This window comes from Mirounga leonina, unplaced genomic scaffold (genome assembly GCF_011800145.1).
Source record: "Mirounga leonina isolate KUSES-001 unplaced genomic scaffold, KU_Mleo_1.0 Mir_91, whole genome shotgun sequence".
NCBI classification, from domain to species: domain Eukaryota; kingdom Metazoa; phylum Chordata; class Mammalia; order Carnivora; family Phocidae; genus Mirounga; species Mirounga leonina.
In genome coordinates, this window is record NW_023270839.1 from 37416489 (window position 1) to 37428878 (window position 12390).

General features: G+C 48.0%; 1 protein-coding gene across 12 annotated transcripts in view; it reads left to right on the forward strand.

Moving 5' to 3' along the window:
• Positions 1 to 12390, forward strand: part of TLN2 (talin 2) — a 429909-nt gene that overhangs the window by 334144 nt on the left and 83375 nt on the right. For all 12 annotated transcript variants that reach the window (XM_034994419.1, XM_034994414.1, XM_034994422.1 and 9 more), the window contains 5 exons: positions 1068 to 1190; positions 2527 to 2670; positions 4415 to 4576; positions 10454 to 10594; positions 11262 to 11443. In XM_034994419.1, coding sequence (XP_034850310.1) covers positions 1068 to 1190; positions 2527 to 2670; positions 4415 to 4576; positions 10454 to 10594; positions 11262 to 11443 — 752 coding nt within the window. The remainder of the gene's footprint in view (positions 1 to 1067; positions 1191 to 2526; positions 2671 to 4414; positions 4577 to 10453; positions 10595 to 11261; positions 11444 to 12390) is intronic.

Below are 12390 nucleotides of genomic sequence, written 5' to 3' on the forward strand. Positions count from 1 at the left end.
TCCCAGATGGCTTATTAATGAAGAATTCTGTATTGGCAGTGCCATAGTCTTTCTAAAGGGTTATGTTCAACATCTTCTATTCCATCATCTGTGACCCTGGGAAGTAGGACTAGGACCTGCCTTCTTGGGGCATGACAAGGCCCATGGAAGACAGAACACCAGCTATGGGGCAGGTATCCTGCCCCTGCCCATGTGACCTTCTGTGTGACCTTATGTAGGGTGCTCTACCTCTCTGGGTTGGATTCTAAATATTAAAATCCCTTTTAGCTCTTATTTTAGGACCTCTAGAGAAAAAAGACATCAGTGATTTTCAAAATAAGGGGAAATACTTAAAAATTTAGGAAATAGTCTTAATGTTCAGATCACCCATCTATATATATACGCACACTTTTTAACAAAGCCATACTTAAATTTTACTATCAATAAGTAAATGAATAATATCAGCAAGGGTATGTCTTCTGCTTTCCTGGGTGTGACTCCCTGCAGTTCAGTGTATGTGTCTGATTTTTCTGGGTACTGACAGGTCTCACTTGAGACCATTCACCTCTGGGATGCCCCGTTTAGATTTTACTTTATTGGTCTGTATATATTAACTGTAGCTCTTTGAGATCTAGATAACTTTTTTTCTTTTTTGAAGAGAGAGCGAGCGAGCAGAGCAGGGCAGGGGAGGGGGCTAAAGGGGGGGTTGGGGCAGAGAGAGAGAGGGAGAAAATCCCAAGTAGGCTCTGTGCTGAGCTTGGAGCCAACCGATGCAGGGCTCGATCTCACGACCCTGAGATCATGACCTGAGCTAAAATCAAGAGTTGGACATTTAACCAACTGAGCCACCCGGGTGCCCCAAGATACAGTTTTTAGATGAAAGGTTCATGGTTTCATTATTCATTTCTCTTTATGAAACAGGAATGATATAATTCTCTTAAATCCCCTCTTAATGCATATAAAGAAAAATAATGGCAAATCGTGTACATTAAGTGGCCCTGAATGTTAAAGTTGGAAGTGTAGCGCCCTTCTCCCCATGGCTGGAAGAAATGCTGGTTCATGAGTATCACCGGTTGGTTGTTTTGCAGGTTCTGGGTGAGTCGATGGCAGGGATTTCGCAGAACGCCAAGACCGGGGACCTCCCTGCGTTTGGGGAGTGTGTGGGGATTGCGTCCAAGGCCCTCTGTGGGCTGACAGAGGCTGCAGCCCAGGTAAGGGACTGGCCCCCAGGCCCCCTGATGCAGGCCTTCCAGCCTTAAGGCCTGTGTCTTGTGCCTCTGTGCTGTGCGAGGGTGAGGATACCAGGAGTACCCCGTCCCTGTGCGAGGCACTGGGGAGCTCCAACGGCAGCTCCGTCCCCGACCACCATCACAGAAACCATGGTGTAAAGGTGGAGGTTCCTGTGCTGGCTGGGCCATTTCGACACAGCGCCAGCTGGTTCCCCCCCAGGAGCACAGCAGCCTGGTGACGACAGTGAAACTCAGAACGCTGCAGACCCAGCAGAAGCCTTCAGAGGCCAGGTGTGGGTTTTTTGGCTTTTTTCTAAGACCACTTTCAGAGAGGAGTTGTTTTGAGGCGGAAAAAAATGAGTCTTACGTAATTCACATTCTTTCTGAGGCTTTAAAATTGCAAAAATCTTAGTCACGCTCTTCTTAGGATCAGAGGGAGAAAAAATTAGATACCATCCTGCAGAGACATGATCGGGCATGTTCCTTGCTTTGGTTCCACTGTCCTGTGCATCTGTAATAATTACTGGGCTCATGTGACTGAAGCTTCACAAATTGTCAGCACTCACCTTGAAGGATTTATCATTTGGCCGTTAGCTTGTGGCTGGAAAATTTTACTGAACCAAAGGGAAACATCCCTAGTTTGGGGGATGAAATTATCCTTATCCTGCCCCTCAGATCTCCTCGGAAATGACTTAAGATTAAACTTCCCATTCACAGTTTCATTTTCTCCCTGTGATTTGACTCTCCAAAGGGTTTAAAGAGGAGACCTTCCCTTAGAGCTTCTTGTCCTCTTAGAGACCAAATAGTGCCTTTTTTTTTTCCTGAGCCGTCTTACTCACTCTCCTTACTCCTGGATATACTGGTCTGAACAATAAGGATGCAGTTGGCTATGAGATGAGAAACTCCCATGCACGGCAAGCTCCAAGGTTAACCAACCCAGCGGCTCCATGCCATTGGTCTCCACCCCCTTTTTTCTGCCTATCCCATCTGCCAGCCGAAGAGTCAGCCTCACACTGAGACTGAGTCCCCTCATGGTCCTAAGATGAGCACACAGGGCTGCATTCATCCTTGTTCAGGCTCCATAGGAAAGCTTCTTGAGGATTTTTTCAGAACAGGAGACTTTGTTCCCAGAAGGCTGCAGGAGACTTGGCCACCATCAGCGTGTCTGTCCTTAAACCCTTACTGGTGAGATTACCCTGACCAACCTGCACCGGGGAGCCCCTGAGAATGCGGCCTGCGCACTGCCGGGCCGTCATCCCTGACAGGCTCATCCGGGAGCACAGAGAATCTGAGCTGCGCTTTCCTTCTCCCTTTCCAGGCTGCATACCTGGTGGGCATCTCTGATCCAAATAGCCAGGCGGGCCATCAGGGCCTCGTGGACCCCATCCAGTTTGCCAGGGCTAACCAGGCTATCCAGATGGCATGCCAGAACCTGGTGGACCCCGGCAGCAGCCCGTCACAGGTAACCACGGGGCAAGGGTGTAAGGTCTGTGAGTCCTTAAACTCTTGTAGGGGGAGAGTTCCCTAATTCCTCACGGTGGGAGACCGTGAGGAATTAGGGAAGAATACTGTTCTTTCCGAGCTTGCTCAGCCAGCTAAAGGCAGCCCTGTGGATAACAACTTGGGAGGGATATTGCAAAATGTGGTGAGCATGGCAATGTGTCAGTGCTTTGAAATGAGGTGCTGGTGGGCAGTAGGATGAAGTCATCGCCGGGAGATTCATCAGGAGTCTCATGATTTCATTCAGGTCAGAGGACGTAGGTGGAGGGCTTGTTCTGTGCTCAGCACTAAGGGTCAACACCAGTTAGACCTGATCCCCTCTATGCCCTGGATCTTCCTCTGTTGGATAAAGCTTGGAAGATGGGGTGGTCAGGGTATGATGACAGCGCCTGGGATGCACAGAGGAACATGTGCTGAGCTCTGTAAGGGCCTGTCAAGGTTCACTGCACAGAAATGGTGGCCCTGAGCCAGGCCTCAGAGTCTGGTCAGAATTCAAAGTGCCGAAAGGACCCACAGGCATTTCAGGACTAGACAGTATGGGCGACACTCCGTATCCAAGTGGCTTGAAGTCCCAGTAACTTAAGCAGCGTGTGCTGAAAGGAACAGGAACCGGCCCATAGGGCTACTAGAAGCAGCCTGTGAGTGCCACGTCCTCCGTGAACCCCGAGCCCAGCATTCTTCCGGCAGGAGGAAGACCCAAGTTAAGGAGGCAATACAGAGGCCATCAGACCTACCTATGAGCCTGAGAACTAGCATGGAAGACGTCAGGACACCTGACATTTCTACCTGTCCAGTTAAGGACAAGGGTGTGTTACCAGCCTCAGCAAAGTGGATCGGGGGGATTCAAGAGAGCAGTTGGGGGTGGGGGTGAGGCCCAGGAGATGCCTCACCCAGACCCCTTACTCAGGTGCCCACAGTCCCCCTGTAGATGAGGAAGGAGCTGTTACACCTTGATGTTTCTTTTCCTCATCTAGACGTGGACTCCAGGTGATATTACCTGGTGAAATGAAATATTTTGGATATGTCAAGTTAAATAAAATAAGTTATTGAAATTAGGGGTGCCTGGGTGGCTCAGTCGTTAAGCGTCTGCCTTCGGCTCAGGTCATGATCCCAGGGTCCTGGGACCGAGCCCCGCGTCGCGCTCCCTGCTCAGCGGGAAGCCTGCTTCTCCCTCCCCCACTCCCCCTGCTTGTGTTTCCTCCCTCGCTGCCCGCCCCGCCGTGTCTCTCTGTCAAATAAGTAAATAAATAAAATCTTTAAAAAAAATAAGTTATTGAAATCAATTGCTCTTGTTCCTCTACTTACTTTAACGTGGCTACTAGCCAGTCTAAAATGTCATATGTCGTTCACACTGCACTCCGGTCAGGCAGGGCTGGCCTAGACCCTGGACCGAGTGCCTCCTGGCGGGGGGCCCTGAAGCAGAGCTAACTACCTCTCCTTCCACACGCTCTGGAGCCCAGCACTGTCCCACTACTCCAGCAGCACCCCTTCCCTTCTCTTTATTCTCTCTTGCTTAGCCATTCTTGCCCCCCTGCTCTCCTGGTATGGCTCTGGGACGGCAGAGCTAGACACACATGGCTCATTACACGGGCCCAAGATAGGTGAGCTGAAGAGGAATCCAGGGCTCGGGACCAGGGTGGACTCCTCTGACCCGGACCCCGCTGCACTGAGCATGCTGTGCGCCAACCCGGCTCCATGTTTTGTAGGTTCTGTCGGCGGCCACAATTGTCGCCAAGCACACCTCGGCCCTGTGCAATGCGTGCCGCATCGCCTCGTCCAAGACAGCCAACCCAGTGGCCAAGAGGCACTTTGTCCAGTCAGCCAAGGAAGTCGCCAACAGCACTGCCAACCTAGTGAAGACCATCAAGGTAGGTCACGGAACTGAGGTCTTAGTGATCCCTGCATCACCTGTTGCAGAGGGGAAAGAAGTGTACAGAATTTAAGCTCTGCTCGCCCAAGACTTGTGTCTCCTGAAGCTTAACTCCTGATTGAAGTCAGTGAGGAGCAGTCCTTTTCCAGTGGAGATAATTATCATGAAAAACAACAGCCTTGGCCTCCACTAACCTTCTTAGCTGGGGCGGAGGGATGGGAGGCGGTTGCCAAGTTCTGTACATGAGAAGCTTAGGGGCAGAAATGTGGAAGAGGTCGGCTGCAAGGCGTCTCCTGGCACGGTGTTTGGGGAGCAGACACCTTGTGTTTTACTCAAACGGTCTGCTGCTGTGGGCTGGTTTTGAGCTCATTTGCTACAGGGAATTGCTGGTAGGGGGTCTGCCATCGTTGCTAGATATATCTGGACCTAGAGAGAAGGTAGAGGGGGGAAGGGAATGGGAAGTTGTGGGGAAATCACCTTAAAGAGTCAATTTCACCTATCCTATGATTTCTCTTCTGTTTATAGCTGTTTGAATGTTTGAAATGGAGCATCAGATTTTTAAAATAGAGCACTCCATGTTTATAGCAAGTTCATCTTTGTGTTATAGGCCGTGGACTGGTTGAAGGAGGGGTGGGGGCCGGGTACCCTGTATGAGGAAGGAATTGCAGTGGCAGGCCTGCAGTATTTGTGGCTGGGTGATAAAGCCACAAATCCAGCCTGTCCCAAGTGGGGCCCAAGCAGCAGCGGGGCAGCTGACCTTGCGGGGAAACAGCCACAGCTGGTACAGCAGGCCACAGGCAGGGAGCCCAGAACCCCCTTGCAAGCCTCTGAAGGAGTCTGTCGTGGAAGGCAGGCAACCAGCTCTTTGGAAACCCAGAGAGGAGAAGGCGCACAGCCAGTGGAGGGTTCATGCTTATTTAAGGATTGTCACAGTCCCCGAGGTAGTTGTGTTGCCAGGCCAGGCCTGGAGTAATGGGACTTCTCCTGTCCTCCCCAGAGGACAGGATACCACACACGTCATTTTCCTCGCACTCTGCAGAACCACTTTAATCACGTGGAGAAAGCAGTCCACAGGCTGGGCCAGGCAGAAACAAAGGGGAGAACTCGCAGCCTGGCAGCACTTGGAAGCTGGTGGAGGAGAGCACAGACCGATTAGCCCGGTCAGCAGTTTCTTGCCGTTTCAACAAAGAGCCTTAAGAAAGTAAAGTCTGCCTATTTGAAGACAATAATAAGATAGGTTGGAAATAAATTAAAGCCGGTGAGCAGGTGCCCCTGGGATCCTGGTGGCAGCTCACCTTATTTACCGTCAGAGTTGATAGTATTTGAAATGAATAAAGCTTACATTTTTAACCGTTTGGTTTGTACAAAGCCTGTTCCAAGTCTTTGGTGCATATCACTCATCCCAGTTCACACAACCACCCTGTGTTTGTCACCCCCGTTGTGCACTCAGGACACCAGGCGCTAGCAGGTTAAGTAACTTTCCCAAGGCGACCCAGCCAGTAAGTAAGTGGCAGATGGGAATTCAAACCCAGATCCCAGAGCCCCTGTTCTTCGCAATCCCAGTCCTGCTCTCACCCCAGCATGGTGTTCAAATCCAGACTAACCTAGGAAGAAACACCTTGGTCTGTTGACACCACTTGTGTGCAGATCGGGGGAGGGAGGGCTGAAAGCCGCAACGGAGGGGAGTCACGTCATTGGTGGTTGCTGTATCATTAACTGACTGCAGGTCAAACTTGGCCGTTTTCTGATCGTTGAGAAACAGACTATATTTAGATGGACCAACAGAGGAAGAAAAGGAAGGAAACTGTTCTATAGAAATTCCTGGGAACCTTTCTTTCGTGCCACCTCCTGCTCTAAGTCCTGACCTGTCTCTGTATAAAGCATCTCTGCTAAGATCTCCTCTTCTTTTCAGATGCTCCTCATGGTGTCAAACCCTCTTTGCAATTCCTGGCCGCAAATGAGCTCTTGTAATGGCCTGAAAGATAGGCGTGTGCGGGAACATCAGAGGAGGGGTGCAGGGTGATCAGTAGGTGGGGAAGATGAAGGCCTCGGCTCGGTGAGCTCCCTGGGAACCAGCAGCAATGCCCGAGGAACAGAAAAGAACCCATTGCCCCTCGACCGGCTGAAATGGGCTTGGTTTTTCAATTTGCACCAGGTGGCAGGGTTCGCCAGGGACAATGAGCCTTGTTTTTAGTTTACTAATAGGAAAATGGTAATGGGTCCTTCCCCTGTAGCTCACCATCCTATATACTGAATAGATTTCCTGTTTTATTTTTTTTTATTTTTTTTATTTTTTTAGATTTCCTGTTTTAAGGAATGGTTAAGAATCCTGTCGTAGAGCAGAGCAAATGAATATTCAATTCCCTCAATGTTTAAGACAGCTGCCCTCGTAGCTGCAGTTTGCTCTAAGTTTTAGGCTTCTAGTGCCTTTTTTTTTTCTTTTAATCATGAGGATGTGCCCAAGCCTCAGTCCCAGGTGCCACACCATTATAGCCACAAAAACAGGAGGGACCCCAGCCAGAGGAACATGGGAGATCAGGGAATAGACCTTCACAGCGGGTAATCCACACCATTAGAATGTGTGCACCCAAGAATCTTAAACCTCTACCGATGGTGTTCTTTAAAATCCCAAAGCTTGGCTCAGCAGGAATAAATAGCTGCACCCTCCTCCCTGGCAGATTGCTCTAAATACCAGCCTCATTAGAAGCACACAGACCCCTACCCATGGTTGCTGTCACCCCCACACAGGGACCCTTGCTTTTCTTTCTTCAGTCAGTTCATTACCTAGTCTCGAATCACATGGGTGGAATAGAATGCTGTTTCACATGTGCACTCACTCAGGTTTGGGTGCCAAATAGAAGTTGTACAACAGCTTTAATTTCTCTGAGAAGTTGAAGGATGGCCTTGCCTCTCACAGCAGAGGTAAAGCTCAGATTTGGGGATTAAGCATACCCATGTGTGAGCAAGATGTGTGTACCAAAGATACCAGATCCAGCGCTCTTTAATTAATTTTGACTTGACTATAAGTATGTCTTCTTGGTCATCCTTAGGTTTGGATTGGTAAAGGAGATTTTTTTCAGAAGAAAAAGAAAGGGGAAAACTTCTTGGGCTTCTCTTATTCCAGTTCTTACTGCCTTTGTCTAAGGTCAGGAGAGAAGGGAGCCAGGGCTCTTGGGTTGTAGTTTGAGGCATAAGCTTGGATAGCATGCCACCTTCTAGGTGTTGGTTTTATCATCTAGAACGTTGGGGATTTAGAACTAAGGTCCCAAATCTTTAAGGTCTTAAGGTCCCTTCCAATCCCCCAAAGTCCGTGGATCTTTGATTCTGGTACCCATATAGAAATTGTTTCTCCTAGACTCCCTTGAGATTGTGCTAAGAGAACATTCAGAGGAGCTAGCCCAGGGGTCAAGAGGATCCTTGTCCTAATGGGTCCCGGGCATTTGGCTAAATAAATTTACCCCTTCATTGTTGCAGCTGCTGTACTAGATAGACATTCTGTGACATGGAATGTCTGCATGAAAACTGTCATGTCTACCTAAAATTTCACCAGTGAGCAGATTGGCATATTCAGTTTACTCGGGTGGCTTAGCCATCCCCAGAGTGGAAACAGCATTCAGAAATGACATAATATCTGTGTAACCCAACCTTTCTGATGCTAAATGCTACCTCTAGCGGAAATAGCGGTTGCTGTAGCTTGGTGGTGTTCCATGTTATTCAAGATCCTGTTCCATGAATAGCAGTGGGCTGCAGGATACATGATGTTAGTGCCCAGGCTCAAAAAATATATATCCTTTCTTCATCTCTTGGCACAGTTCATGAAACTGCACAATTAGAAAACTGTTCCTTGGGATTTACCTCAGCTAATCATCTTTTCATTGTGGATAAGTTTCAAGTAAAGGTTGGTGGCTTGATCAGATGCCTGCCTCCCTAAGAGGCCGAGAAGGTCGTAGAAGGTAGAAAAAGGGGATGGGGAGATAAGAACAGGAGGAATGAGCAGCACAAAGGGGAGGCTTGTCATCTTCCATTGAGCTAGAAGCCACATCATCCCAGCTGGAGGGGGTGTGATTGGCCACTGGTGCAGCTAGGATTTGAGTTCCTTTGACACCGAAGTCCATTCCTGCCATCTGCCTGCTACACTAGTTTGCCCCGTGCTGGGGCCACTCCGGTCAGGCTCCTGCTGAGTAGCACCCGCCCTGCCTCCCCGTGGGTTCCCAGATGGCTCTGAAGCCTGGAGGGGCCTGATTTCAAGGAGTCAATGATATTGATGGTGCAACAAGATTAGAGGAACAAGACATAGTGCAGGTCACAGGCGCTAACTCCACATGTACTGAGCACATGAGTGACAGTTAGAATGGGGGCCGTATGTGTGAGCAAGAAATAGCACGTAGGGCTGCCATTGGGTTGAAAAAATGGCAGAATTGGTGAGGTTAGAAGAGAGGTCAGTGCCTGCAGATGAGCAGAGGCAAGCCATGTGGGTATTAGTGAAGATGGTAAATGAGCCAGGCTCATGGGAATTCCTCTGAAAATATTAGCATGGCGGGATGTATAATTATTGTCCCAAGCTGCCAAAGCTTGATTGGAATGTAGTTGTTATTCAGAAATAGCCTTTAAAGCATATGTGCCTGCCTACTCTTGCCTTCCTGAAAAATAGAAACGCTCTCATCTCAGATCTGGTTTGTTTCAGGATGCTGGGGCCTCTGGTTTTTGGTTCACTAATTGTCTAAATTGGCTTTTATAGATTGCTCATAACAGTTGAATTAAAAGTTTAATTGGTCATTTAACGGAGAAATTTATTATTATTCTACAAATATAACTGCCTTCTCAAATGTAGCCCTTTGCTGGGAGGAAGGGATATTGTCTCCAGGTCACAGGCTGTAGGTTCTAACAGTCTTGTTCTTCAGAAGGTGGGGTCTGGGGTTGGGGGACCTCAAGTCCAAGTGTTAACCCTCTGTTAGGCAGCCTTTCATGAATCACAGGCTGTGTTCCTGGATTCTCCTCATCTGGGCCATTAATCAGCAGTGTGACTGATCACTCAGTGCCACTGTGTTACCTGCTACTATTTTTCTTAAAAAGCTATTGAAGCATAAGATGGATAGACAAAAACACACATTGTATGTATAGAGCTCAGTGAACGTAAGTTGAATACACCTAGGTAACTACAACCAGATCAAGAAATAGAACATGACCAGCCCCCAGAAACCCCCTTTGGGCCCCTTAGTCTTAACCTGCTCTGAAGGGTGACCAGACTGCTAACACCTTAAATTAGTTTCACCTCTTTTTGTACTTGGTATAAATGGAATCCTATAGTAGGTACATTTTTGTGTCTGGCCTCTGTAAATACTATGTTTATGAGATTTGTCCATATTGTTGGGGGTAGTTCTAGTCCATTCCTTCCCGTTGGATTCCACTTTGTTCATTTCAAAATGGCAGACATGGAAGCCCCACCTCCGTTATTCATTCAGGGATATCCAGTAAAAGCTAGAAAAAGTTGAAAGTGCTATGCAGTGTAAAGTATTTTTATAATTTGGGAGGGAAGAGACTTAAAGTGAAAATGGAGGGGAAGAGCCCAAAGGTTATAGTGTGAAAAGTGGGGAAGAAAATGGTTCAGCTGCAAGGTCATATGCGCGGGAAGATGATGGACTTTGAGGTCAGCTGCTCTGTGAGCCACATATTAAACTTTATTTCTTAGGATTGTTAACTGAGTCGCTCTGCTAGGTAGCTTGATCTCTCTGATTTGTTGGGTTTTTTTTTATGAATTCACCAAACATTTTCAGTATCCCATTAAACCACATTCTTCCACTAGGAGATGATTATGGTGGCCGGAAGTGGTTTGTGCATCTCCGTGGGATAATGTCTCCATGTGTTCTCCCATCAGGCCCTGGACGGGGATTTCTCCGAAGACAATCGCAATAAGTGTCGCATTGCCACCGCACCCTTGATCGAAGCTGTGGAGAACCTGACAGCGTTTGCGTCCAACCCTGAGTTTGTCAGCATTCCTGCCCAGATCAGTTCCGAGGTAGGGGGTCTTTGCAGCAAAGGTAATATTGGGGTCTTTGGCTAGTCTGTGTGGCACCAAACGAGCATGAACAGTTAAGAATTCCGAAAGCTCGGGCGCCTGGGTGGCTCAGTCGGTTAAGCGACTGCCTTCGGCTCAGGTCATGATCCTGGAGTCCCGGGATCGAGTCCCGCATTGGGCTCCCTGCTCAGTGGGGAGTCTGTTTCTCCTTCTGACCCTCTTCCCTCTCATGCTCTCTCTCATTCTCTCTCTCTCAAATAAATAAATAAAGTCTTTAAAAAAAAAAAAGAATTCCGAAAGCTCTGTCTTGTAGGGCATTGTTGTTGATGATGATGATATCTCCACAGAGTTCATGAAACTCAAGGTATATGCATCTCTTAGGTGGTAATGCCTTAGCTTTATGTGTTAAGAACAAGCTCTGTGCCTGTTTGGGGCTGATTCTTTCTTGGCATGTGCCATATTCGAAAATGGTATCTAAGAGTGAACGTGGACCCAAGTGCTTGCTCTCCAGGCTCTGTGTGAATCAGCCTCCATGGTTTCCTCACCTCTGTGTCTCTTTCCGAAGAACACAGGTAGAGACTTGGTAAAGAACAGGGCCTTCCAGAGCCCCGCCTCATTCATTTAATCTGTGTACCCTGCCCTTTCCCCTTCTGCTGTCTGCTTCCAGGGCTCCCAGGCACAGGAACCGATCCTCGTCTCAGCCAAGACCATGCTGGAGAGTTCGTCATACCTCATTCGCACTGCACGCTCACTGGCCATCAACCCCAAAGACCCGCCCACCTGGTCTGTGCTAGCTGGACACTCCCACACCGTGTCTGACTCTATCAAGAGTCTCATCACATCTATCAGGTTAGTTTCTCCTCCAGAAATTGCTAGGGACCTGCATCTGAACAGGGCAGAAGGAGGATAAGCCCAAGCCAACAGGACTTCGATCTAATAGCAACGGAGCTCATCGTTATCATCGTCTTTTTGTTTGGCTCTTTGGGACCAGTGGTAGTGCTGGGCACAACAGTAACTAACCTAAACACTCTATGTCAGAAACTGTTCTGAACACTTTACCTGTGTTACCATATTTCTTCATCACAACAACCTTGTGAAGTAAACGCTGCCATGGGTCACCATTTTTTACTGATGAGAGAATGAATTCAGGCAGAAAGGACTTAGGGAGTATTCTCATGGTCATCCCCAGACCTGATGGCCCTAGTCCCAGTCCTAACCATTGTGCTACATTGTCTATATCTAGGAGCTTAGGCAGAGAACACCACTGTATATTGAGCAGGGTTTGAGGTTACTTTATTTTGCTAATAAGACAAGAAGAATATTCTAGATCCCACAGTGACTCCGGACATCTCTGAACTCCTTCGCGATAGTATGAACCTGAAAAATCCCCAGAATTGGTATAACATCTCTGAAGTTGACGAAAGTTTATACCCCACAGCATGGAACACATCCTTTTCCTTAGCTGTACTCTGCCTTTTGATCGCTTTTGAGACTCAGCACCACTGTTCTCTTACCCAATGCCTTACAAAGAAAAATCCACTAAATATTTTAACTCCTACCATAGGACTTTGTGAATTGTATGCAATGCAGAGAGGACAGTATATTTGCACTGGAAATAGCACTGGTCTTTAAAAAAAATAATAATAAGGGTCGTATGCTTAAGCCAGTGCCGTCTAAATAGTTTGATTAGCAGGTGCCTATCATCAGCCTGAAATGAGGAACGGCATCATATCCTTCCCACTGGAAATAAATAAATACAAGTGTTATATGAAGAAATGCATGGGCTCTGCAGAGAG